The 27,402-nt window shown below is 60.5% G+C and overlaps 1 protein-coding gene across 2 annotated transcripts in view; it reads right to left on the minus strand.

The window, feature by feature from the left end:
* Window positions 1-557: 557 nt before the first annotated feature.
* Window positions 558-27,402, minus strand: part of CPNE2 (copine 2) — a 37,182-nt gene continuing 10,337 nt past the window's right edge. The window contains exons 2-16 of one of the 2 annotated variants that reach the window (XM_036440302.2): window positions 24,991-25,208; window positions 22,475-22,654; window positions 19,958-20,032; window positions 18,147-18,218; window positions 16,753-16,836; window positions 16,407-16,496; window positions 15,838-15,936; window positions 15,200-15,286; window positions 15,022-15,081; window positions 14,414-14,547; window positions 13,464-13,518; window positions 9,040-9,091; window positions 7,564-7,697; window positions 2,700-2,936; window positions 558-971 (exon numbers count right to left, since the gene is read on the minus strand). In XM_036440302.2, coding sequence (XP_036296195.2) covers window positions 864-971; window positions 2,700-2,936; window positions 7,564-7,697; window positions 9,040-9,091; window positions 13,464-13,518; window positions 14,414-14,547; window positions 15,022-15,081; window positions 15,200-15,286; window positions 15,838-15,936; window positions 16,407-16,496; window positions 16,753-16,836; window positions 18,147-18,218; window positions 19,958-20,032; window positions 22,475-22,654; window positions 24,991-25,170 — 1,647 coding nt within the window. In that variant the 5' untranslated portion in view covers window positions 25,171-25,208 and the 3' untranslated portion in view covers window positions 558-863. The remainder of the gene's footprint in view (window positions 972-2,699; window positions 2,937-7,563; window positions 7,698-9,039; window positions 9,092-13,463; window positions 13,519-14,413; window positions 14,548-15,021; window positions 15,082-15,199; window positions 15,287-15,837; window positions 15,937-16,406; window positions 16,497-16,752; window positions 16,837-18,146; window positions 18,219-19,957; window positions 20,033-22,474; window positions 22,655-24,990; window positions 25,209-27,402) is intronic. The other variant, XM_045582842.1, reaches the window with a different exon arrangement.

Genomic DNA, 27,402 nt, shown 5'->3' on the forward strand with positions numbered 1-27,402 from the left:
AATTAAGTTAATAACAACCTACCTACCTATATAGTTTAAGTTTAAAAAATTTGGCTCTCCAAAGAAATTTCAATTGTACTGTTGACATCTAGCTCTGTTGACTAATGAGTTTGCTGACCACTGGGTTACACATAGGCCTCTTGAGCGTTTTCTGGGAACATCCCCAAACACTGGTGTGGGCTCTGCAGGGGCCAGGAAGGCCAGTCGCTGGTGGAGCATTCTGTCCACCCACAGTGTTTATTGAGCATGTACGCTGTGCCAGGTCCTGTCCCGGTTTAACAGGAGGCTTACTGTTCCTGGGGAACGCAGGTCTCCAGACAGCGGGAGCACCGCCCTCCCAGGCCTGCTGGGGGAGGGCTTTTCCGGTTCATCTCCCAGCGCAGTGAGCCCATTGGTCCCGGCTGAGGAAGGAGCTGGCACAGGGGCGTCTGAGCCTCCTTATTGCCCCGAGTGTAATGAACAGGATATGGCCACAGCATCCAAAACGGAGCAGGAATTAGGTGCGGTCTGTGATGCCCATGAACCAGGGACACATTCCTCTCCAAGTCAGCAGCTAGTCATGATTGTAAAAATTTTATTTCTTTAATAACAGTAATAATTCCACAAAAATTATACAAAGTACATTCAATACTCAGGGGTGGCGGGGACAGGAGGAGGGGTGGCCCGTTTGGCCTGGAAGCATCATAGTCGACTCCAACCAAGGAAGCCCAGCTGGGCTGGGGGACACGGGGTGGAGGTCCGATTGTAAAAAAGAAATGTGGATCGGTTAAAAAAAGAAAAAAAGCCCCCCATCAGGAGGCAGGGCGAGCGTGCATGTTCCTGGGGCGGGCGGGCGGCCAGCGCATGCTGCCGCTGGGGCTGGCTCAGGCGGGCTCCGAGCTGGTGGGGGGCAGGTTTTTATGCTTGAAATACTGCACAACTTGTTGAGGCAGCTCCGCCAGCACAGCTTTGGCCAAGGTTTCTTTCGCTGCCTGCAGGGTGGAGGGGGGGGGGTGTAGAGAGGAGAGAAGGAGGGTTACTGAGCGGAAGTTGTGAGGGGCACTCCTCAGCTGCTCCCAAAGGTGTCCCTCCTCCCTGTCCCTGCCTGAAGGCCACCTTTAGCAGTGCCTTCGAGTTATGTGTAGCTTTTTTAAAAATATATTTTTGTTAATCTTAGGAAGGGGGAGAGAGAAACATCTATGATGAGAGAGAATCCTTGATCAGCTGCCTCCTGCAAGACCCCCACTGGGGATCAAGGCGACAACCTGGTCATGTGCCCTGATGGGCAATTGAACCGTGACCTCTTGGTTCATAGGTTGATGCTCAACCACTGAGCCACATTGGCCAGAGTAAGTGTAACTCTTACCTTGAGCACTTGGGGTGCCTGGGAGTAACATTTTAGAAGGAATTCGTCTGGGGCGGGGGGCTTTTTGGGTTCATAGCCCGTGGGAGGGAAGCTCCTGCACAGCCCACTCATGTGGCAAACACATCCCGAGCGCCTTGGCTGCTGTACGTGGGCCGTGACTGGTTCACTGCTGAACACCCAGCCAGGCACCGGGGTGTTCGGTCAGTGTGAGCAGGCATGAATGGTGGCCGGTGCCTGGCATTTGCCCTCAGATAACTAATGCTCCAGAGAAGGAACTGAACCGTCTCCGCAAACCCAGAGGGTACTGGGCAGAGATGGGAGACCACCGGGTACAAAACAGTGGTCAGTTCTTTCGTTAATGCTCACCTGAGGATTGTCTTCTGTTAATATTTAGAGTGGAGGGAGGGGGGCAGAGAGAACATCAATGTGAGGGTGACACACTGATTGGTTGCCTTCTGCAGGAGCTCGGGGGCGGGGGGTGGGGAGAGGGCCGGGACATGTGCCCTCGAATGGAATTGAACCTGTGACCCTCAGTTTGAGGGCCGACGCTCTATCCACTGAGCCAAACTGGCTAGGGCAAGAGTTCTTGTTGAGCCAGAGCTCCTGGGGGAGCAGGGGGCGGGAGGGGTCCGTCCTCATAGCTGAGAGAACTGAGGCTCAAAGAGGTCAAGGACTTGTCCGAGGCCACACGGGGTGCCTCTGGTCAAATAAAGGGCCCCAGGCTGGCAGTGCAGGGGCGGCATCTGAGAGGCTCCTCATGGGCCCAGCCACCAGGGGGTAACCCGGAGGCCAGCCACAGCCTCCCGTGGGCGGACCTGGCGTCACTGCACTTGGCACAGCCCCTCTAGGAGCCAGCGGTCCTGGCAGAGGCCCTCAGGGAGAGGAGCCGCCTGAGAGGGGCCTGGTTCCCACCTGGGACGGGAGGCCGGGCCAGGGGTGTGAGGAATGCCTCTCCCCTCTAGGCCTTTGCTCTCGCCCTTCTGTCTCCTGAAACCTGCCTCGTGGGTAACTGACTTCTGGTCAGAGTGAGAGGGCAGGTCCTCCAGGAAGCCCTGCCCGGAGTCTTGTCCAGCACAGGGCCTGGCATGGCACCTGGCACAGCATGGCACCTGGCACTTAGTGGGCCCGCAGGAAGTGCGCAGTCAGTGGAGCTGAGGCGGGAGGAGCTGGGACTGGGCAGACAATCCCCGGCCTTCCTCCTGGGTTTTTACGGCTCGGGGGGGCCCGGTGGTGCCCCCTCCCGGCCTGGCCCCACTCAGGGACTGGGACTGGGCAGACAATCCCAGGCTTTCCTCCTGGGTTTTTACGGCTCGGGGGGCCCGGTGCCGCCCCCTCCCGGCCTGGCCCCACTCACGTTGCGGAACTCGCGGAAGGGCACGAACTGCACAATGTCGCGGGCGGCCTCCTCCCCCGTGTGGGAGCGCAGCCTGCGGCTGTCCCCGTCCAGGAACTCCATGGCAGCGAAGTCGGCGTTGCCCACGCCCACGATGATGATGGACATGGGCAGCTTGGAGGCCTGCACCACGGCGTGCCGCGTCTCCTCCATGTCACTGATGACGCCGTCCGTGATGATGAGGAGGATGAAGTACTGCTGCGGGGAGGGGGCCGGCGGGCACTCAGCTGGGCCCTGAGGCCCCTTCTCCTCCCCCCATCCCAGTCACACCTCTCAAAGCCCTCTGGCCCATGGGAGGAAGGCCACTGTAGCGGGTCCCGCCCCCTCCAGCACCGGGCCCTGCAGCCCGCTTGTCTGTTTACAGCCCGGCCCAGTCTCAGCCTGAGACTTGTTTTCAGCTCGGCTCTGTCGTTAGCCGCCTCTGACTCTTCTGGGGAACTCTGTTTTCTCCATCCGCTCTAAGCGGCCTCACCTCTGCTTAGAGCGCCTTTGCCTCTTTCACTGACCCTTCTGCTTCTCTGGAGAGGAAATTCGGGCCCAGACTAATCAAGGTTATGGAGGGCAGGCCCAAGTGTGCCCCCAGGCCAGCACTCGGCCAACTTCACACCTGTCTGCTCCCTGAGGGCCCTACAGGGCATACAAGTTCAGCCCGTAGGATGCCTTGCTCTCCTGCCTGTGCCCCAAGCATAAACTGGGGAAGGAGGGGGTGAGTCACATGGAAGCGTGAACCCCACGATCCTAATCCCAGTCCTGGCAGCAGTAGGCTGGCTCCTGCACTGTGCCTTTAAGAGATCAAACCCTTGACACAGGGATACCTGTTGCTATGGAGATGGTGGCCTGAACCCCTGCAGTGGAAGGCCGCTGCTGCCAGCTCCCTATCCCAGCAACCCTTCCCTGAATCGGGCGCTTCCATTCCACCAGAAATATTCCAGGGCGCCTCGCGGGCAGGAAGACTTGAGAAGCCTGGCAATGCAGGAGGAAAAAAAGGGGTGGCACGGGCCTCCCATCCTCCACCCCTCATGGCCCTGCTGGCTCCCCCTTCAATCAGCCTCATGTCTGCACTGGGAGACCTGGAGCGCGCAGGCCTGAGCCTCCCTCAGCCCTGTCCAGGGAGGTGGGCACAGACAGGGCCTGGGCTCTGCAGGGCAGTGGGCACCAACTATCTGGATGAGGAAGTCCCTGTCACAGGCCTGACCTGACACCTTCAAGTGCAAGTGCCCTCTTAGAGACAAGGTGCAGAGTGAGGTTAAGTGACTTCAGGCCTCCCAGCCAGCCTCAGTTCTGAGCCAAGCCTCGCTGACTCCAAAGGTGGGGTTCTCCCCTCTGCCTGCAGTTCTCTCCAGGAGTGGGGCCTGCACCCTAGGGTCAGGAGGCCAGAAAGTCCAACACAGCAGCCCAGGGCAGGGTCCAGAGCCGGGGCACTGGACTTGCACCTGGTTCCTGGGTGCCAACCAGCTGGTCACCATGCCCACGTCACGTTTGTCCTCAGCTTGGGATCACCAGCCTTGGCGATGGAAGTCCTGGGCTCCTTGCCCAGCGTAGGCAGAGCCCAGGGTTCATTACAACTCCAGGGGTCCAAGCCCCTCACCCTCAAGACAGCTCAGACGGGGCTGTGATCAGGGAGAAAGAAGGGCAGAATCGGGCAGTAGGAGGGGGAAGGGGCTCTGCTGTCCCCACAGACAGCCCTGGTCTACGCTACCCCAACATTTCCCACCTCCACGGAGCCTTTCCCGCTTCCGCCTGGCACAGCCTTCCCAGCCTCAGCTCCAAAACCCACCTGAGCGTCTCCCTCTCAGATGGGAAGGCCTCCCGGCCCTGATCCGTTTCCACTGCCAGCGTTGCCCATCAGGGGGGCTCCTCCTTGGGGCACCCCTTCCTTCCCCAACACCCTGAACAAGCCTCAGGATAGCCCCGTGCACCCTCTTCTCCACCTCACAGGCCATCTCACCCTCTCTGTGCTCCCAGCACCCTCCACGGATCCCCTCGCATCTTCTGCCTTTGCCAGAGGTCCTTTGGGTTTCTAGGACTGGAACTCGCCAGTAACCCATACAACACTGTGATTTGATTTATAAGGAAACTGACTTGACCACACAGTTCCAGGCAGTCTGCACTCACTCCCTGGCTTATTTGAGAAGTGGGTTTGCCTGGGGTGGGAATGGAAGGGGGGAATTCCCAGCGTCCAGGCTGCTTCCTAGGAACGCTCCACAGGAACACCAGACACCTAGAGGCCAACCAGGAATGGGCCATGGACAAGAAGGCCCTGTGGCAGGAGCTCCCTGGCCCCACCAGAACCTCTTAACACCCTTCAGTGGCTCCCCCTGCCCTCAACGGTAACTTCATTCAGATTCCGCACCTCCTCCCTGGCCGGTGGGAGCTGGCTCAGCCCTCTGCCACCACACTCCTTCAGGAATGCCACACACCGTGCCTCCAGGCTCTGCACGTGCTGTTCCCTCTGCCTGGGATGCTCTGCTATGCACACATGTTCACACATGCACCTGCACACACATGACTCGAGGCTGACTCTCAAGCATCCTCCAAGTCTCAGCCTGGACATCACTTTCCCAAGAAGCCTTCCTGCGCCCTCTGGGTCAGGTGCCACCTTTATGACTGCTTCTGTCACCGCAGGTTTAATTGCCTTGTCTCTCAGTTGTTGCTCTCTGGCCCGCTCCCGCACTAGACTGCAGGGCTCTGGGAGGAGAGAGGCTGTTTCTTGTGTATCACAGTCGTGTGTGTGTGTCCCGTCCCCCCCCCCCCCCCCCGAAATATTCTCGGTAAAGATGTGTTGTGTGGCCCAGACAGCGTGGCTGAGCATCACCTGCGAGCCAGGAGGTCATGGCTCAAATTTCGGTCAGGGCACATGCCCAGGTTGTGGGCTCGATCCCCAGTGAGGGTTGTGCAGGAGGCAGCTGATCCATGATTTTCTCATCATTGATGTTTCTCTCTCTCTCTCTCTGAAATCAATAATAAAAATACATTTAAAAACAAAAGACGTGTTGTGTGAATGAATGGAGTACAGCTCTGCCTAGAGAGACACTTCCTACCACCTGCTGTCTTTCCTCTGCGTGGGCGTGCATGCGTGTGCGTGTGAACGGAGGGCGAAACCACACCAACTAGTCCCCCACAGCGGCTGCATAAAAGCATCCGTTAACGCTCCGATGGTTTTCTTTTGCCTCGGGCCCAAATGTGCTCGGCCTCACCAAATGCTGGCCCGAGAGACGACCCCAGAAGATGCAGCCACCCACACTCCGAGCACACATGGTGCGTCAGGCCCTGGGCTGAGCAGTGGGCACGCTCATCTGGCTGAATGCTCACCCTGCTGTTCCAGCACCTGCATGGTTCAGGTGAGGCACAGGTCCAGAGAGCTAAAGCAACCTGCTGCGGGTCCCACAGCCACGAAGTGGGGGCGCTGGAGTATGAGCAGGGTTTTGGGGCCTCCGAGAGCTTGGGACTGTAGGAAATGGACCCCTGTGACCCATCTCCAGCGTGGCTGGCTTTTGATGGGATTTGCTGAATTTCCCCAGGGCAAACAGAAAGCAGGAGGCGGGAAGAGGAACAAAGAACTGCATGTGGGCCCGCATCATGGTGGAAACCCCCGGGACGTCTGCCTCAGCTGGACGGGGGAGGTGGAGGCAGCTAGAAAGGCCTCAGCCCAATGGGAGATGGCAAGACCTAGGCCTGTGGTCGGCAAACTCATTAGTCAACAGAGCCAAATATCAACAGGACAGTGATTGAAATCTCTTTGGAGAGCCACATTTTTTAAACATAAAACTTCTTCTAACGCCACTTCTCCAAAATAGGCTCACCCAGGCCGTGGTATTTTGTGGAAGAGCCATACTCAAGGGGCCAAAGAGCCACATGTGGCTTGTGAGCCGCAGTTTGCCCACCACGGACCTAGGCGACATGTGAGGCAAGGGGTGACCCCATAGTACTCAGCCAATGAGGAGCCGGGGGAGGGGCTAAATGAACAGGCTATGCTGGCTGCACCAGGTGTGCCTGTACAATGGGACGGACGCCCCCTCTCCAGACGGTAGTAACGTCTCCTTTTCGCCATACTTCTGTCTCCGAGTCTGCCATCTGAATTCAGACAGGTGAGCCATCTCTCACAGGGCTGAACCATCAGACAGCCCACCGCCCCCACATTCTGAGCAAGGTGAGACCTATTAGTACCCACTCCTGGTGTAAGTGGAGCCAATAGCGACGCCCTGGCCCCTCTCCTGCCCAGAGATGGGGTGGGCAACAGGAGGGAGCTGGCTCCGCAGGGAGGGCCAGGTCACCATAAAGTGGCTGGAGTGTTGGGAGGATTAGGAATGGTCAGGATGCAGACTTGCTCAGGGAATGGGCCAGTCCTCCCCTCAGCGTAGGCACCTTCCTGGCCCTCCCCGGGGCCCAGGCCCCCTGCAGACCTAGGATCCAGCCTGTAGGGGCCATGTCTCCCAGGCCCCACCTCCACCTCAGTCCTACCAGCTCTCAGCAGGTGCAAGGGCTACTGGCTCCCTTCCCATTTCCCCTCCTGGTTTTTCCCCTTCAACAAGAATGCAGGTCTTTTTTCCATTCCTCTGAAAGCGGGCTCAGGGGATAATAGCCTGGCCAGCACAATGGCCTGGCTGGCTGCAGGCATCCAAACAATCCCAGCCCGGAGCCCCAGGAATTTTATGAAAAGCCACTCCCAGGCCAGCCCCAGACGCGGCCCCATTCATGTTGCCCCAGATGCTCACAGTGTCGTCCCCTCCCCACCCCCAAGCTTTCCTTCTCCCATTTCAGAACGGAAACAGGCCCAGAGCTGGGGAGGGGCTTGTCTCAGGGCCCCCCCCCCCCCCCCACTCACCGTGGCCGTCTGCTGCTGCGTGGCCTGGGCTGCAAACCGGGCCACGTGGTTGACGATGGGCGAGAAGTTGGTGGGACCATAGAAGCGGATGTGGGGCAGGCAGGCCGAGTACGCCTGGGCGATGCCATCCACGCCTGCCTCGGAGAGGAGTCTCGGTCAGCCCGGTGCTCCCTCAGCCCCCGCCCTCTCACCCCGACTGCTCACCCCAGCGGCCCCGCTGGAAGCTCCCGGAGGGCAGGGCAGGGCGCTATAAAGAGCCCCGAATGTGGAGTCAGACAGGCCTGAGTTCAAATCTTACTTTTGCCACTTCTTAGCTGTGGGACCTGGGGCAAGTTTAATCTTTCTGAGCCTGTTCCCCTTTCATGAGACTGATAACTTTGGGGCAGTGGGCGGGAGGGGGGCGGGCAGACTTGGAAAAGCCTGCGGTGACACGCCAGGGCCACGGGGAGCCACCAGGAAGTCCACCGGGGACCCGCTGAGGCTTTTGCTGGGGCTTTTGCTGGGGGGACTGAGCTGCTTCCCCCGGCCCTGCACACAGTAGGTGCTCTGCAAACAGCCACCCTTCTGAGCCCAAGAATATCCGCCCGCCCCGTGGGCCTCCCTAGAAGGTCTCTGGCCAGAAACGAAGGTGACATGACGAACAGGAACTTGGACAACATATCTCTGGAGACCCGCTCCAAACCAGGCAGACCCCGGCAGGAGTGCAGGGTCACATGTCTTGCCAATTTATGGCTTCTGAGTCTCAGCATCGTCCCCAAGTTGGGGACTTGATGTGTTTCCCTTCCAAGTACAGACCAGGCCAGCTTCGGGGCTCCCCCAGGAAGGTGAGTGCCTCACCCAGGCCAGGGACCACCCTCTTCCATACCCACCCGGAGCTCCTGTTCCTCTCCAGTATTTTCCTAACTCACTCCGGGGCTCAGAGATTCTCTAAGGCCTTGGGGTACGGGGCTGAGCACAGACTGCCCGCCACTGCCTGCCCCTTCCTCCTCCCTGCCCCAGGCAACCGTCAACCCTTAGGTGCCAACGCTCCCCTGAAAGGCAGAGAGGAGTGGGGCAGGGCTGGGCCCTCCCAGCCAGAGCTGGCAGGAAGTGAGGGACAGGGGTGTAATCTCTGGCCTTACCCTCTTCTGGTCTACCCAGGGCTTCCTGTCAGCGCTTTCCTGAATTCCCGCCTGACCACAGTGAAGTGGGCTAAGCAGGCATCCCATCTCCCCAGAGCAGGTGAGAAGCCAAAGGCTCAGGTGCAGTGATCTCTCCAAGGTCACCCAGCCAGGAAAGGGCAGCAGCTCACCTCGAACCCAGGACCGCCTGACTCCAACCTGCAACTCCAGCCCCCACCTGTCTCCTTCTGAGAAAGCCGGAGGGGGCGGGGAGAGGAGGAGGGTAACGGAAGCCTGGAGGCCTGTTCTCTGCCCTCCCTCCGCCCAGGAAGGCGGCCGGCCAAACCTAGGGCAGGTGTGGGAGGTTGAGGCTCACCTGAGCAGAAGGGGTTGGTGGGGTTGAAGTTGATGGCAAACTCATGGGAGACCTGAAATGCAGAGAAGATGGCTCAGCGGGCGGCCTCCTGGCCCCAACCTGGTCCTAGCCCTCCTCCCCTGGTCCCAGCTCCTGCTGCGCCCAGACTGCCTCCCTGGGCACCTGGCTCTTTACTGCTCCCCTCCCCGAGGTCAGGGCCTCTGATGGCCCACAGCTGCGTAAGATCTACGGCTGGGTCTGAGCCACACAGACAGACCCCCGACCCCTCCACATCACCCCGGCCGTCCTCAGAGGGGGGCTGCCTGAGTGGGCAGAGGTACCTCTGAGGCGGTGGGTCTAGGCCAGTGGTCAGCAAACTCATTAGTCCACAGAGCCAAACATCAACAGGACAACGACTGAAATTTCTTTTGGAGCCGAAAGCCGACTTCTGCGCATGGGCCACGGAGTTTCAATCGCACTGTACGTGCGCGCCCGCACGCGGTATTTTGTGGAAGAGCCACACCCCAGGGGCCAAAGAGCCGCAGTTTGCCGACCGTGGTCTAGGCGCACTCGGAATGCCCCTTTGCCATCAGCTCTCGTGTGTGCTGGGGCCAGAACCAGAGTCCCCCCCGTGTCACGGGCTGCCTGCACAGGGAACACACGTGGACCACGGGGAACACGCGTGGACCATGGGGAACACGCGTGGACCACAACTAGACCCCATCAGGGCTGCAGGGAGACTGGGGGTGCTGCAGAGCCCGGGGCCTCAGGAGAGCCAGAGCTCAGAAAGGGGTCCCCCCACTCTCCCTCCTCCCTTAGGTTCAAACGCTCCACTCAGCCCCCTTCCCTACCGCGTGCCACGCCCCGTGTCCCTGCTTCGCAATCCTCCCCTCGTCCTTCCTCGCGTCGCCCAGTGGGGACAGGCCGGCATTGCCCCATGTTTGAGATGATGAAACGGAGACACAGCTCGGACGAGAACGTGCCTGCGGCCTCACGTTCATGCAAGGCCAGGCTGCCTCCTGCGCTCACTTCCCACAAGCCCGCGGGCCTCAGCAGGTGCTCCTGCCTGGCGGGTTTTTGATGAGGAGGGCGAAGTGTCCGGCCCAGGGGGAGTTCCAGCCTGGGCACAGACCACTCCAAACACACCCGTTAGCTCCTGACACTACAGAGGAGGCGCTGGAAGTCCGAGGCCCCCATTTCACACACACACACACTGAGGCCCGGAGCGGGGAAGCCAGGTGCCAAGGCCACACAGAAGAACAGGCCAGAGACGCAGGCCCTTCCGCCCTGAGATGGGGCTGGGCGCCAGCCCTCCGGGAGCCCTCCTGCACCAAGAGGGGAGGGTGGGCAGGAGGCCTGAGGAGGAGACCCCTTCGCTGTTCTGGGGCTGGGAGGGGTCTGTTTTTTGCTCCTTCAGTCCTACGTGCCTGGCATGGGAGCCAGCCCCCTGATGCCCTGCCCAGGTCCCCATTCCTCTGTCCCCAGCCTGGGCTCCAGGTGTAGGGGTCGTCCCCTCCCCCCCTCCCCCCCCCCCCCGTCCTCGTTGCCGTGGCAACTTCACGAGCCTGCTCTACAGCGATCTGGAGGGGGGCTTGCCTGGAGGGGGCTGAGAGAGGAAAACGGTTGCCAGGGAAACAGGCCTCCTTTGGGCCCATGATTTCCTACAAAATCAGATTTTGGGAGGTTTTAGAGACCGAGGGGGAAAAGTCCCCCCTGATAGGGGTGGACTGATATTTACCTTTCTGGGCCTCCCAGACTCTTCCTTCCTACTCCTTCCCCCTCTTTGGGGGAGGGCGAGGCATGGGGTCCAGGGGGTGGGGCTGGGGGAGGTCAGCCTCCTCCCCAGGCCTCTTAGGTTACCTATGGCAGCTGGTCCATTCCCCAGGTGGCAACACTGAGGTTCAGGGAGGGCCGAGGATGCCCGGGTCACGTGAGTGAGCCCCAGCAGAGCCAGCAACAGGCCGGGGGGGGGGTGGCGGGGCAGGTGTCCTGGCTGCCCAAGCACCGCCCCTCCCACACTGGTTGCCCTGGTTTGCCCGGAAAACACCAGTAAACAACCAGCTGCACAGAGGCCACACCAAGCCGATTAGGGGCCCCTGGGGACCGGCTGGCCACCGGTCTTTGTCCTGGGTCTCCCCGGGGCCTGTGACACCAGCGGTCCCCGCTGACCTCCCCTGGCCCGCTCCGGGCCTGCTCAGTGAGTCACTTAAGGCTCCGCTCCCTGCGGCCCTGGCAGAGGCTGAGGCTCAGAGGTAGAGGCAGCCGACCTCAGAGCTGCCTCCGTAAGCCTCCGTTTCCCCATCTGTGAAACGAGGGGTGTCACCCCACGGTGTTCCTCCCCTCCCAGCCCTTCCTCTGCCCCGTCTCCCCCTTCACCTAATTCCAGCTCATTTCCAAGGCCCACGCCCTCACGCCACCTCCTCAGGGGGACACTTCCTGTACCCCTCAGCCCCTGCCGAGGCCAGGGGGGAACTGACACCCCAGGGGCAGGGAGCCCGTCCTCCTGGCTCCTCCCAGCGTCCCACCCTCAGAACCAGCACCTCTGCCTACTCTGGCCCCAGGACCTCAAATTCACTGTCAACAAACACCCACCCAAGTGCATGCTGGGACACCCTCCTGCCCAGCATGGCGCTCACCCACACAGAGTGACCACAGCGCAGAGGACAGTGCCCGCAGGGAGGAGGGGTCCTGCCAGAGGAGGCCTGGCCATGGGGTCGGGGCTGATCTCTCCCAGGAAGCGCTGTGGGAGCCAGGGAAAGGAAGCAACATGCAAAGGGCCTGGGGCGGGAAGGAAGGACAGAAGGTTCCGGGGTGGGAGCAAGGCGGGTTAGAATGAGAGAGAGGGGGTCAGGCCGGGAGGGCCCCGGCCTGGCAGGGAGGATGGGACAGAGCTCTCTGCTCTCTCCCCGCCTGGTCCCGGCCTCCCTCCAGCCTGGCCAAGCCCCCGTCTCCCCGGAGCTGGCCTGTGACATTTTCCAGGAGGCTTTTGCGCAAGAGAACATGTCATGGAGCCGGTTCTCTGGAAGCTGGCCGGTGTCCTAGCAACAGGCTCCCGCTGGGCCTGCCGGCACCAGCCCTCCCTGCCGCCTCTCCCCGCGGCAGGCACCCATTTGGTCCTGCGGGACCCTGCCCCCTGCCACAGGGCGGCCAGCAGGTCCCACAGCCGCGCTCTGAGGTTCCAGGTGAAAACCATCCTCCCTGGGGAGGCTGGGGCGCGGGCGCTCATTCTGGAAGGAGCATGTGCGGCGAGCAATGTGGATGGACGGGCGGGCGCACCGGCCGGGACAGACCCGCAGGTGTAGGAGCCCCTGGACACCCCCTGCCCCCGGGGCTTCTCATCGAAGAGGCTGCAGCTTCTGAGAACCCACCTCAGGGTCCATCTGTCCAGTTGGGAACAAGTCCCCTGTTGTTGTTTTTTATTATTTTTTTTTATTAAATTATTATCTTTGTACATAGACCACTGCAAGGCCCCTGTTGTTAAATGTGGCCTCAGGCAGGCCACCCGAACCCCCCTGTTCTTGCCCCTGAAAAACGAACATCGTCCCTTCCCTCCATCCCTCCATCCAGCCCACCCCCAGCTCAGCCAGTCCCCCTCCACCGCCAGCGTGGGCCTTCAAAAATGCCAACTGGATTGAGACCCTCCCCTGCACCCTGCGGCAGTGGGCAGTGCCCTTTGCTCTTTAAGATGCGTCTGAGCCCTGCAGGGCTTGCCCCCCGCCCCTCCAGCCTCCTCTCTCTCTGTCCTGCCCATCCTCCACAGACAGTCCACCACGCCCACCTTCCCGCTGCTCCTCCAACTGGCCTGCTTCCCCTGCCGGCCGCCCGGCCGTGGACGGGCTGTTCTCTCTGCCACGCTGCCTGCCCCAGTGCCACCCCCAGTCACTGAGTATCCCTGCTTCCCCTGGGGCTCAGACCACGCCTCCTCCAGGAAGCCTTCCTTGATATCCCCAGGCTGGACTGGGGCCCTCCTCTGGCCCATGCTGTCCCATCTCCGCACTCATGACCCTGCCTGTCTTTGGGGCTGCCAGACAGAATACAGATGCCCCGTTACATTTGAATTTCAGACAAAGAATGGATATTTTAGGATAAGCATTTCCCAGACAATATTTAGGACATGCTGATATTAAAAACAAAACAAAACAAAAAAAAACACCTTGTTAATCTGACATTCAATGGGTTGCCTGTGTTTGTATTTGCTAAGTCTGATATCCTCTTCATCTCTGCACCCCCCCTGCCCCCAACTCGGGTACCAAGGAGGGGGGGCAGACAGCATCCCTGTCCTGCTCGGGGGTGGGGGTGGGGGGAGGTTCAGGATGACAAAGCAGCGTGGGTTTGGAGGCAACTCAAAGGCAGGCAGCAGGGCTGAGCGCCCGACTCTCCGAAGCAGATCTTGGGGGGGCGATACACTCACATCCCATCTCGGCCGGGAGTCCGGCTTCACTCACCTTCCAGTCTGGGGGTAACTGGGCCCCGAACCCGAGGGCGGGAAACATCTTATCGCTGATGAGAGAGAGGAGAAAAATCGCCGTGAGACAGCGGGACGGGGCCGCAGCCCCGCACTCCCCTCCCCAGCCTTCCCCGGGCCTGGGCCTCTGTGTCTCACTCACTCACAGAAGGAGCTCACCGGCTCTGGCAGAGCGCAGACCTGCCTCTGGGCATCTGGTGTGTGTCTGCCGTCTACACTGTGACAGACACAGGGCGTCTAACCCGTGGGCCTGCACACAGCTTCCAGATTAAGGTGACCAGACGTCCCGCTTTGGGTGGGACAGTCCCGATAGGGACTTTTTAAAAATGCCGCGGGACTCGGGACAAATTGTTGGAAATCGGGACTGTCATCGTTGAAAATCAGGGCTGTCCTGCCAAAAGCGGGTTGTCTGGTCACCTTATTCTAGGATCCTTCTCACCCGAGGGGACTCATGCAGCCCCTAGACCAGGCATGGTGGAAATGAAGGCCCTGGCTCACTCAGCCTTCCTTCATGGCTGGGAACGTTCTCCCCAAAGGAGAACACTGGCGCTCGGCCCCATCCCCTCCCTCCCGCCCTCCCTCACCCCGTCCCCCAGCCCTGGCCTCTGACCACAGGCCACCCCACCCCAATCCTGGGCAGCCCCTCCCGGGACACCTCCCCTCCGTCTGTTCCCCTCGGGAACTCCTCCTCATCCTCCAAGGCCCAGTTCCGATGGCCCCTTCTCTCGGGGGGGGAGGGGGGTTCCCCGGTACCCCGGGCTCCCCCTCTCTCTGGCGCTCCGCCTAGCCCCTGCCTCCCTCGTACACTGGTCTGTGGAGACGTCAGGGATGTCCCCCCATCTTCGCCCTCCAGTGGAAACTCCCCCGGGGGGGCCCGGGGCCCGGCCGCGTGGCAGGAGCCGGGCGGCCCGCGGGTCCCTCCCCGCTCACCTGTCGTAGTCCTGGATGATCTGCCCCACGGCCCAGATGGCTGACAGGTACTCGTTGGTGCCCATGGGGTTGATGTAGTGCAGGGAGGAGGGGTCGAAGGGGTTGCCGTTGGAGGCTGTGAAGTCTATCCCCACCTGCGGGGTGGGGAGGAGGCCCCCCCGAGTGAGCAGAGACCTCAGCTCCCCATCTCGCCCGCGGGGAGCCCGCTGCGGGGAGCAGAGAGGCAGCTGACACCTGAGTCACTCCGGGGGCTCCAACGCCAGCTGTGGCTCACAGTGGCCTGAGCATCGAGTCTGTTATCCAGACGGGGCACAAAGCCAACTCAGAGCCCAATTCCTTCCCCCTCCGCCTCCCGGCTCCCCGGCTCCCCTCTCCAGGCCTTTAGTCCCGGGGCTCCTGCCCCCTAAAGAGCCGGGCAGGCTCCCTGTTCTCCCAGACACTCACCCACCCCACACCAACTCCTCCTCGTCCCTCAGACCCCCAAGGGGCCTGGGCGCCTGAGGCGCCAGGGCGGGCAGAGCCCAGGCTCGGGCCCACCCGCCAGGCGGTCACCCCCTGGGCCCGGGAAGCCCCTCCTGCAGGACCCTCAGGGGTGGGGGGGGGCTTACGGTGAACATGAGCTGGCAGCCGCCCAGGATGTAGTCCAGGAAGGAGTAGTCCCGGTTGATCTGCAAGGAATCGGGGCGTCAGTGGGTCCCCGCCCTGCCAGTGGGCTGGCCGTCCGCAGGCACACTCTCCACATCCCCAGCCCTGCCCTGGGCCTCCCCCGGCTCCCCGCTGGCTCACCTTGCAGGATCGCAGGATAATAATGCCCGAGTTTTTATAGTTCTTCTTTTTCCTCTGCTTCTTGGGGTTGATGCACTCGAACTCCAGCTGGGAGGAGGGAGAGGAGCTCACCTCAGGGCCTGCCTGGGGACTGACCCTCCTCTGGACCCCAGAATCCCCTCCGCAGCATTGACCAGGGGTGGCGTGCCTCCTCCAGGAAGCCTTCCTGGATGTCCACACCCAGAAATGGGTCCTGCCCCCTGGGGTTCACCCCAAGCTGTGGCTCCCCAAGGTAGGAGAGCTGCCTCTATGCTGACTGCACATCCATGTCATATCCCCACTCATGAGCCCAGACCTGGCACCCAGGGCCTGGCTTCTCAGGGTCAGTGACGTGGGCAGCTCCTGAGTGCGCGCTATGGGCTGGGCCCTTTCCCTGTATCATTTCATTTCATTCCCACTCTACTCCATCCCCATTTGTCAGATGGGCAAACTGAGGCCCAGAGAGACTGGATGTCTTCTTCAAGGCCATTCAGCCAAAGAAGTAAAATCTGAGCCCCCGTCTGCCTGATTCCAAAACCTGTGGCCCCTCCCCGGCCCCTGCTGAGGTCTCAGGGTCACACACACACACACACACACACACACACACTCGCCCCTCGTACCGGAACGCCGTCGCGCGCATTGCACATCTGGGACACCGAGGTCTGGAACTCGCCGATGAAATCGTGGCCCCCGTCGTTGTCATAGTCGTAGCATATGACCTGGGGTGGGTCCGGCGAGGTCACCCCAGAGCTGCCCCCCTCCCCCCCCTGAGAGGAGCCCTCCAGCCCCTCTCAGTTCCCCGACCAAACCCCTCAGGACAGTCACCCTGTTTTAGAGAAGGGACCCAACCCAGCTGGCAGCACTGCCCAGGTCACTCAGGGGCTGGGCAGACCCAGGACCAGGACCGGGGTCTCTCTCCATCTGAGTAAGAAAGAGCTGCCTGGCCAGTGTGGCTCAGTGGTTGAGCATCGGTCTATGAACCAGGAGGTCACGGTTCGATTCCTGCTCAGGGCACATGCTCAGTAGGATCTCTCTCATCATTGATGTTTCTCTCTCTCCCTCTCCTTTCCTCTCTGAAATCAATACAAACATTTTTTTTTTAAAGGAAGAGCTTTGCGGGGACACCCCGGAAAGCCTGGGAGAAACAGGGCGGCTGCAGCTGGCAGAGCGGGGAGCAGGGGCCCCTCACCTGGATGGGCTTCTCCAGGTCCCCGTCGCACAGGGACACCAGGGGCACGGTGAACGGCTTCCACACGGGGTCCAGCGTGTACTTGATGACCTGCGGAACGGGCCGTGAGGGGCAGGCTGGGCGTGGGCCAGGGGACAGCAGTGCGCTGGGCTCAGGGCAGCCCAGCGGGGGCGGGGAGTGGCCAGATGGAGAGACCCACTGCCACACTTCCGAGGAGGGAGTGGGCAGCCCTGCGCAGGGAGACCAGTCCTCCAGGCCCCATCACGCCCCCCTGGGCACAGCCCTCTTGGGGGCAGCTGGACTGGAGAGCCACTGGCTTAGAGACACCCCCGTCCCCAGCACTCACCTCCGTTCTGTGGACCAGCATCCACTTGCCGTCATCCCCGGGCTTATAAAACTCGAGAAACGGGTCCGACTTCCCAAAGAGGTCCTTCGGGGAGCAGAGGAGGCAGGTGAGGGAGGCGCAACTGCCAGCTTCAGCCGGGAGGGGGGTGTGATCCGGCTGCCGCCCCCCCGCCAGCCCAGCGTCAGGGGGCGGCTGTGGGCGAAGCCAGCCTGGCCCCCGCCCCCTCGGCGTCTGCGTGGCTCAGCGAGAGGCCCAGGGTGCTGCGGCCCCTGGGACCCACTGCCTCCCAGAGAGACCACCCGCCCCAGGGTTCCCACACTGGTGCTCAGAGACCCTGGGGGCGCAGCTGCGGGAGCGGGAGGCCAGCGCGGTGGGCCAGGCGGGACTTCCAAAGGGGACTGTGCCCAGGGGAGGGGAGGGGGGGGGCCCGGCAGGATGTAATTCTCATTTATTGTAGTGGGAACCCCCCCCCCAAAAAAAAAAATGGCAACTTTCCCAAGCACTTTACAGATGGGACAGGACATCCTTTTAAAAACCAGTTACTCGCCGTAACCGGTTTGGCTCAGTGGATAGAGCGTCGGCCTGCGGGACTGAAAGGTCCAGGGTTCGATTCCGGTCAAGGGCATGTACCTGGGTTGCGGGCACATCCCCATTGGGAGGTGTGCAGGAGGCAGCTGATCGATGATTCTCTCTCATTGGTGTTTCTAACTCTCTATCTCTCTCCTTTCCTCTCTGTAAAAAAATCAATAAAATATATTAAAACAAAACAAAACAAAACAAAAAAACAACAACACCCAGTTACTTAAGTTAAAAGAGTGTGGCTCTAAAGAACCGATAATCAAGTAATGGAGCCAGGAAATAAATAATAATGTACATCAGGCGGCGATTAGTATTAAGGAGACAGGTATAGCAACTCGGGGGCAGGAGGGCGGGAAGCAGGGACCATTACAGTTTGGGGGAAGACCTTGCTGAGGAGGTGACATAAGAGCAAATGCCTGATGGAGGTGAGGGGCCACCAGGAGAATGTTTAAGGAAAAGAACCCTGCGGGCAGAGGGAACAGCACGATCAAAGGCCCGGAGGCAGCGGGGCGCCTGGTGCAATCCTGGGAGCAGGAGGAGCTGATGTGGCTGAGGCGGAATGACGGTGGGGAGAGTGACACGGACGAGGTCAGGGGGTCTGGGGCTGCGGACACACCGGGCGGGGCCCCGCAGGCTGCTGTGAGGATCCCAGCACTGACACAGAGTGAGGCAGAGGGAGTTCCCCAGGAGCGGTCTGGACCGGGAGCCGTGTCCCTCGGTGGGGGGTGCCGACAGTGGCGGCCAGACAGAAGTTCCAGGTCTAGGCCACACCACCTGGGGCTGGGGAGGACTACTCCCCCCTCCGCCCACCTCACCTTCTTGTCCAGCTTCCTGCCCGCCAGACTCAGCGTGATGACGCGGTTGTCCGACAGCTCCTGGGCGGCGATCTGTGAGGCCAGAGGAATGGGGCACTCAGCACCCGTTCCTCAGACTCCCCTGGCCCCCTGCTGGGCAGGGTGGGCATAGGGTGCCCCAGGAGTCAATGCTCCAGAGCGAAGAGGGGGAGGGGAGGGATAGTGCCAAGCGTCCCTGGACTAGTCTCTTGTCTTCCCCGCACCTCCATTTCCATCCTCTGAAAATGGGGTAACCTGTGTGGACAGGAGGGAACCAAAAGCCCAGGGCCCCTATGTGGCTCCAGAGAGGGATGGCGAGGGCAGAAAAAGTGGGCATCGGACATGAGGGTGGGGGGGGTCTTGAGTCCTGGGGGAGAGGCTCTGGGCCCCCTCACACCCCCTCTGTGGGCTCGGAGAGCACAGCCCCCCCAAACACCACGGTCTCAGGAATTCCAGCCACTTCACTCTGCAGCTAGGGAAACTGAGGCCTGGGCAGGGAAGGAGCCCCCGAGCCCCCTCTGCTCTCCAGCTCACTGCCATCCATTCTCCACGCCTTCGCCTTCAGCCAGGGTGGCTCTCTGCCCCAGCCGGGTCACTGGGGACTGCCAGGTGCCCTCCCTGGGCCTTTCTCTCTCCCTGTCCCCCCAGGGGCAGGGCGGGCCTCCGTCCCCAGCAGAGCAGTGGGCTGGCTGGGTCCTCTGGGCTAGGGCTTCCCGAACATGCTCGCAGAGTCACAGAGGCCAGGCTGGGCCCTGCCGGCCTCCCCTTCTCCTCCTCCTCCGGAGACTCGCTCAGCACCCTGCAGGGCGGGTCCTACTGCTGTACCCATTGCTCGGAGGAGGGCACTGAGGCCTCGCTGGGGCAGGCGGACATGCTCAGGAGGAGGGCACCTCAGGCGGGGTGGGGTCCGCCTGGGCTGGCTCCCAGGCGGAGGGGCACTGGCCTGTGAAGTTCAGGTGTGGGGAGGCTTGGACCCCACGAGGTGGAGGGAGGTGGGGAGAGGCCTCGCCAGGCGGCAGGACAGCGGATACGGGCCTGGGAGCATGTGCAAGGGGTGCAGGAATCCAGCTGCCTCCACCCCAAGGCGCGCACAGGAGCCAGGGAGGCTCAGAACAGGAGAGGGACCCGGTGTGCACACACCTAGGACTGGCCCCCCTGTCACCCCTCCCCTCCCTCCCTATGTGGCCAGTCACCTGGAGTCTGAAGGGGACCTTCCAGGAGAGAAGCTCACTAGCTGAACCGCCTCAGTGGGCTTCAGCCCCCTCATCTGCAAAGGGGGGGGGGGTTCTCCGCCTTCTGGAATCTGGGGGGCTGAGGAGCTCAGCCCGCAGAGGACCTGAGCATCGCAAGAATCATTGCACATCGCTCCAGTCACTGCATCGCAGAATCATTGTCTGCAGCCACAAGCCCATTTCTGCCTGGCAAGGCGCCGCTGAAAGACCCCCGACGGAGGGCAGGCCGGGAGGGGTGGGGAGCGGGGTGCAGGGCTGGGAGGGCTCTGGAGGCCTCCCACCCCGGGAGTAGAAGGCTGGGGGCGGGGGCGGGGGGGGGGGGCTCTGACTACCCTCTTACCCCCAGCTTGGCGGCCCCCCAGGCATCCTGTGTGGAGCCGGGAGCCCGTTGCTAAGAGACCTGTTGCTAAGTTGTAAGTTGGGCCTTTTTACTCCAAACAAAGCTGGTAATTATCTGCCAGGGAGGCGGCCCATTGATGGGGGAGGGCAGCCCGCAGAGGCAGAAGCTGAGGGGGTGCAGGGGCGGGGGGGGGGGGGGGGGGGGGGGAGGCGTGGCGGTACCGTAATCAAGCCCTTCCCGGCCGGCTTGTCATTCATCAGCAGCAGAGGCCGAGTGATCTTTTTGCTGGAGACGATCTGAGGGGAGAGAGGGGAGGAGGAGCTCCGTGAGGCTGGCGAGGAGGAAGGATGCTCAGCCCCTCACAGCTGCTGGCCGCTCCGTGCCAGGCGCTGCCGGCTCCGCCTCCCGCTCCGCCAGGCTCAGGGGAGGCAGAAGGGAGCGAGCTATTGCTCACCCCACGGGGCGGCCGGGGAGACCGAGGCCCAGAGAGGTGAGGACACCCGCCTGAGGTCCCACCGCTGGGATGGGAGCCCGGGAGCCCGACCCCCACTGACCGGGCTGCCCCAGGAAAAGGCTCTTGCAAAAGGCTCACGTCTGGGAACAACGGAGGAGAGGTTAGCCCCCTAACTGCCTCCCCGAAGCCATCTACCCCTACCTCACCCTCTGATGGAGAGGCTCAGTCTCTCCGAATTCTCACTGGTTTGCACAGGAAACACAGTCCGTGATCAACACAGCACAGAAGGGAAAAGGGGCCGCCTTCCCGCCACCTCTGTCCCCTCCATCCCCACCCTTGCAGGGGCCACCCTGGCCCTCTGTTGCTTAGGGGAACGGCCAGGGTGCCCATAAGAGCATGTTCCACCACCACACCACCCCCCACCCCCATGGTGGTCTCTCTCTCCAGTCCCCTCCCTGCGCTTCTCCACCTTCTCTGTGCCACTGGGGGCCCAGGCACCCGGCTCCCCTGACCTCCCGGCTGGCGGGGGTCCCACCAGTGGGGGTGCCCGCAGGAGCCGGGAGAGCAGGCGGGGAGGAGGCCGGCGGTGGTCTGGCAGAAGCCGTTTTCCTTGCCTTGGCTCCGGGGCAGCCTGGAGCCACAGCTCTCCTCAGCCAGACCACACTTCCTGCCCTGCCCCTCCCTCCGGGCTGGGGTGGCCCTGCTGGGCTGGGGCTGGGTCCTGCGTAGGATCCCACTCCGCCTTAAGCTCTGGCCTCAGTGACCTTTTGAGGCTGTGGACACACAGGCCGGGGGAGCCCTGATGGAGGCACCCCGCTTCTTACATAACTGCGGGCCCCTTGCTCTTTTCGTTTTCTTTTTCTTTTTTTTAAATGTATTTTTATTGATTTTTCACAGAGAGGGAGGGAGAGGGATAGAGAGCCAGAAATATCGACGGGAGAGACATATCGATCAGCTGCCTCCTGCACACCCCCCACCGGGGATGTGCCCGCAACCAATGTACATGCCCTTGACCGGAATCGAACCCGGGACCCTTCAGTCCACAGGCCAACACTCTATCCACTGAGCCAAACCGGTTTCAGCTTGCTCTTTCATTGAGCATCATCTCTTGCAGGCCCGGGGCATTTCAGTCTCCACGAGGACCTCTCAAAGGGATTTTAATTTTATTCCCTCACCATCTCTATCGGCTGGGCAGTCAACATTATCCCCAAGTGAAATATGGGGACATGGAGGCCCAGAAGAGTCTGGGGCTGATCTAAGGGTCCATGGCCATAAAGAATGAAAGTGTCAGAGGTTCCTGCAAACTCCCACCCTCCACACGTTCACCACGGACTGAGCTGGATGGGGAAGTGTGGCCCAGAGAGGGAAAGGAAGTTGCTCAAGGTCACACAGTAAGCCCATCACAAAGTAGGACGTCCCTGGGTGTCTTGGTTTCTGGTCAGATCCTCCTACCTCAAAGTCAAGACCACACTTGAGCCCTAACTGGTTTGGCTCAGTGGATAGAGCGTCTGCCTGTGGACTGAGGGGTCCCAGGTTCGATTCTGGTTGGGGGCATTACCTTGGTTGCAGGCACATCCCCAGTTAGGGGGTGTGCAGGAGGCAGCTGACTGATGTTTCTCTCTCTCGTTGATGTTTCTAGCTCTCTCTCCCTCTCCCTTCCTCTCTGTAAAAAAACTCAATCTATATATATAAAAGCCCAGCAACCAGAAAGGCGGAATGACCAGAATGACCAGAGTCTATGACTGCACTGCGGCAGCCAACCAGCCTGATCCAGGCCCTGACTGGCCCCTCCACCCAGGCCCTGAATCAGCCCCCAACACCTCGATTGGGGACGAGGCCAGCCACCAAGCACCCACATCCTCTCCCCCACCCACAGGCCTGGCCCTGATTGGCCCCTATCCGTGCAAACCGGCCAGACCCCACCCATGCATGAATTTGTGCCCCGGGCCTCTAGTAAAATATATTTTAAAAAAAAAGACCACACTGGATGGCTTCTAACAATCAGTAGCTCTGGCCACGTGGGGCCTCCTTTCCTGTGTGACAACATGTGGCTGGCACTGTACTCAGTGTCGTCCAATGAGAGCCCACCACCTGGCCCCAAACCTACCAGGCTACAGCCCCGCCCCTTTTCCTGCCCGCTGGCCCCTCAGGCAATCTGTATTTGTGATGCCACCTCCGGAGCCAGGGCAGGAGAGACGCTGTCGCAGGGGCTGCCCTGGCCGTGGGAGCAGGGTGACGTCCGGGAGGGTAGGTGCTGCCCACCCCACCAGGGGGCACCGCTCACCACGCCCAGGTTGCAGGAGAACTGGCCCAGGAAGTCGTGCTCGTCCAGCTGTGTGCTGGACTTGTCCTGGTCGAACAGGGCGAACTTGAGCTTCTGCACTTCCTCAAAGTGGTAGTCCAAGACGAACTTCTTGGAGAAGGCGGGGTTGAGGTTGTTGATGGCGGTCTCTGTCCTGTCGTACTGGCAGAGAGGCAGGGGGAACGGGGGTCAGAGGTCAACCCTTCTGGGGGGGGGGGGGAGAGGGGCTGCTGGGAATCACTCGCCAACTGGCGGAACGCCAGCTCTGTGCCGGGCACTCGGCCAGTGACCTGGGCAAGCGCTGCCCTCAGCTCCCAGAGGAGGCCACTGAAGCACAGAGAGGTTAAGTGACTTTCCCAAGGGGGAACAGCTTAGAGGGGCATGGGGCCAGGATCTTAACCTGGGTCTGACTCCAGCACCCACACTCTGAACTCTCTGGGCCTGCCTCCATACCCAGGATGGCAGGATACGAGCCAGGGCCCTGTCCTGCCTAGAGGAGTGACAGAAGGGGGGTCCTTTTCCTCATCTGTGCCTCAGTTTCCACTTCTGTAGAGTGAAGGGTTGGACTCTCTGTGGTTTTCATTCTTTTAGTTTTGGGAGGATCCTTTTTCTTTCTTTCTTTTTTTTTTTTTTAAATATATTTTATTGATTTTTTACAGAGAGGAATAGAGAGTTAGAAACATCGATGAGAGAGAATCATCGATCAGCTGCCTTTTGCACACACCCCTACTGGGGACGTGCCCGTAACCCAGGTACATGCCCTTGACCGGAATTGAACCCGGGATCTTTCGTCCGCAGGCTGATGCTCTATCCACAGAGCCAAACCGGTTTTGGCTGGGAGGATCCTTTTTTTCAAGCCCCATGTTACATGGAAGCTGAGAGAGGCAACAGGAAGGAGGGATCCTTAGGGGGAGGGCAGATGTTTGTGCCTTATACGGAATCCTGGAATGTCAATATTGGAATTGTGCAGCCCCAGGGTCCCACCCACTGGGGAAGCCAGGCCCGGGTGAGGACAGGGCCTGCACTGTGGGTCAGCGCTGGGGCTGGGACAGGAGCCCTGCCCTCTGGCCACTCCACACGGAGGCCCCAAACCGCAGAGTCCGGGTGACCGTCTATTTTGGGGCCTGGGCTGTGTTGATTTTTCCCTCCCACCCAGTCCATGTCCAGGGGCCGGAGCGGCAGGCAGAGGTCTTGATCTTGGGCTATTTTTAGCCAGGGTGGCCGGCCCGGGTGGGAGAGGGACAGTCAAGGAAATTGGGGGGCACTGTTCCTGGAAGGGCAGGCCCGGGTTCTAGGGACCTGGCAGAGGGGACAGGGGGCTCCAGACGGGCTGGCCTCATGCCTGGAGCTACCCACCCCCCTCCAGGGTTCCTCAACTGACACCACGTCCCACCTCCCAATTCTGGCTCCATCTCCAAAGCACGGGGGACACAGAGAAGTCCCCACCGGCTCGGGGCCCCGGTTGCCCCTCTGTAAAATGGGTCCACAGCCTCAGCACCAATTCCTTGGCTTTGTGGAGAGTCTTTGTGAACCACAGGGTGTCCAGTGGGATGTGCTCGGTGGCCTGGCTGACTATGCGGACCGACAGACACATATTTTGGAAAATCTACGCTCAAATAAAACTCTCTGGAAGGCGGGGTATCCAACTTTTTTTGTTTGCTTTTAATCCCCACTAGAGGGTATTTTTTTCCATTGATTCTTAGAGACAGTGGAAAGGAGGGGGAGAGACAGAGAGAGAGAGAGAGAGAGAGAGAGAGAGAGAGAGAGAGAGGGAAACATCGATGTGAGAAACACATCCATCGGTTGCCTCCCGCACAAGCCTGCAATGGAGGTATGTGCCCTTGACCGGAAGTCGAACCCGGAACCCTTCCGTCCTCAGGCTGACACTGGAGCCACTGAGCCAAACAAGCGAGGGCTGGGTACCCAACTTTTAGCAGAGGCTCTCCCTCACAGGCCGGCTCCCCACTATCCTGACTTCCTTCTTCCTGTCCATCTGGCTTTTCTAAATTTACTACAATGAAGACTCTGTAGGGAATAGGAACGAAGCAATGTCTAAGACTGGGAAGTTTTAACGGTTTGGATTTCTCAATGCCCTTCCTCCCCCTGCATCGCTCCCCAGTTCTCAGGCCCGAGTTTTCCAGTTCCAAAGCGCCTGGCTGCGGCCCCATCGACATCCCCAGCTCTGGGCTCATCAAGGTAGGCCATGTGCCTTGGTTGTGGGCACATCCTCAGTGGGAGGTGTGCAGGAAGCAGCTGATCGATGTTTCTCTCTCATTGATGTTTCTAACTCTCTGTCCCTCTCCCTTACTCTCTGTAAAAAATCAATAAAATATTAAAAAAAAAAAAAAAAAAAAAAAGAGTAACAATTTTCTAAGAAGCCCCAGCCCACACTCCAATTACCTCCAAGGGCCCGACCGGGAGGCCCCAGGACCCAGTAGAAGCCCTTCCCCAGACACCGAGCCACCCCCGCCCAGCACAGGCGCGCATGGAGGGCTCACCTCCATCCACCGGCCATTGCTCTCCGTGAAGAGGACGCAGAAGGGGTCGGACTTGGAGGTGACGTCCCGGTCCAGCAGGTTCTGGCCGCTCACAGACAGCTCCACCTTGCACACGCAGTACTGGGAGCCCACAGGGGCAGCCCCTGCCGCTGGGGCGCCCGGACCCTGGATGTGGGCCATGGGGGGTGGCGGCGGTGGCGGCAGCAGTTCCTGGCAGTCTGCGGGGAGAGGAGTGGGGGGTCAGAGAGAGAGGCCCGACATCCACCACACCGCCTGGGTAGAGAGGCAGAGGATGTGGGCAGAGAGACAGAGAATGTGGGCGGAGATGCCAGGAAAGGTGTGTGTGGGAGGGGCGTATATGTGGACAAAAGACTGGAGAAAGGAGAACTCAGGAAACGAGGGACTCCGGTCAATGTGGTCAGTGTGTCTTTGGAGTTCTTCTCTGCTCTGGTCAGTCTTTGCCTTTGAGATACACACAGGTCCACGCTGCCCCAGCCGGGTCAGCAACAAATCCCATGGGCATGGACATCCCAGACGTTCATTTAATGGGAGCACCCGGGCTTCTCTGAGGCATTAACATGATATCATCTTGGGGCGAATGTGGAGCTTGTCATTACTCCAGGTTCCCTCATTGCTTTGGCCACTAGGAAGCTCACTTTCGGCAACTCAGCAAAACTTGACCTTGTTCATTGTCTATCTTGTTCAATCTGTATCCCTGGCCTAAGCATGTGACTGGTGCATAGGATGCTCCCAGTGTTTATTTGAATAATAATAACAATAATAATAATAATAAAGCATGAGTGTGCCTCCTTTCTCTTTCCCTCTCTCTCTGAAGATCAATATACTTAAAAAAAAAAACACCAAAAACTTTTTTTTTAATTGATTTCAGAGAGGAAGAGGGGGTGGGGGGAGAGAGAAACATCAATGATGAGAGAGAACCATTGATCGACTGCCTCCTGCATGCCTCCAACTGGGGATCAAGCTCGCAACACGAGCCTGTGCCCTTGACCAGAATTGAACCCAAGACCCTTCACTCCACAGGCTGACGCTCTATCCACTGAGCCAAACCAGCTAGGGAAAATGAAAAAAAATTTTTTTTTTAAAAAGTGTGAGTGTATAAATCATGAACAAATAAACCCTCCACCTCACTCCGATCTCCCATGAGCTGGTCCTTATCGGCAACCTACAGTTTATCCTTTCATTGTACACAGCTTCCCAAGACGCCATGCACTGGGCCGTGCGTGCCCCTCCCACCGTCCAGGCTAATTACTGGCACTGCCCACGGTGAGCAGCTCTGCTCCTCTCCGAGTGCAAGGTGCTCATTTGGAGCAGGTGCGGAGAAGCACGCCTCCTGGGGCGGCGGGAGCCCTGGGTCCCACAGGGCTCAGGCCCCAGGGGCAAGCCCGCTGGCTCTCTGTGCCTCCGTCCCCTCACCTGCCCGTGAGACCGCAGGGACACGGTCCTGGAGGCCCCTGTGACCGGATCCTCTCTCCTCTGGCACGTGTTTAGCGTACACAGGCCCCTCACTGTATGGACGCGTCCGGCCCCAAACGCTCACCGACAAAGACCAGCTTCCAGCTCCGGGACTGCTATCTTGGCCCCTCATGTTGGGGAGGACACTGGCCCTGCACCGCCCCGAGAGGCAGGCGAGAGGAGGGTGCTCCCTGAGGGACGAGGAATCCCTCTTCCTGTGTGCTCTGAGCCCCGACTTCACCCGCAGTCGCTAATCCTTCTCCGACGGCCCCATTTCCCAGAGGAGGACACTGAGGCCCATTCATTCCCGCCAGAGTGATTGCTGAGCGCCTGCTCGGACCGCACACTGTGCCTGGGCTGGGGCCCTGCCCCGGGAAGACTGGCAGGCTCAGGCTCGGTCCTCATGCTCCCAGGGAGTGGGAACAGCAGCCGGCTTTCCGGCCGAAGTCCCTGCAGGGAGCTGGGGCTGTCCTCCGAGCCTCTGGCAGGTTTTAAGCAGACAGGTGACATGATCTGATTTCTGTTTTTAAAAGCTCCCTCTGGCCCCTGAGGGGAGAGCGGGCTGTCAGGCTAAACAGAGGCAGCGGGGAGGCTGGCAAGGAGGTGGCTGGCATCCAGGCAGGGAGGACGGAGCCCTCCCCCGCCCTCCGGCCCTGGCCACAGCCACTCTCTGAGTGCCAGCCCTTCTGGGGGCTGGTCTGCGGGTGAGGGTGGGGCAGGCGCCAGGCCCCTGGCCCCCTCCAGGCAGCGCCTCCAGGCCTGCCCGACTTGAGAGGATGTGGATAGTGACAAAGCCCAGTGCTCATGCCCTTCCCTCCCCTCCCCGTCTGTCCCCAGGACCTCATTATCCTCACAGGAGCCCCGAGCGGCAGGGCAGCAATTTGCCGGCAGCATTTATTCTCGTTGTGTAAAAATTAGTTTCCACGGAGGGGCTGTGAG

The sequence above is a fragment of the Pipistrellus kuhlii genome, unplaced genomic scaffold (genome assembly GCF_014108245.1).
Source record: "Pipistrellus kuhlii isolate mPipKuh1 unplaced genomic scaffold, mPipKuh1.p scaffold_m20_p_17, whole genome shotgun sequence".
NCBI classification, from domain to species: domain Eukaryota; kingdom Metazoa; phylum Chordata; class Mammalia; order Chiroptera; family Vespertilionidae; genus Pipistrellus; species Pipistrellus kuhlii.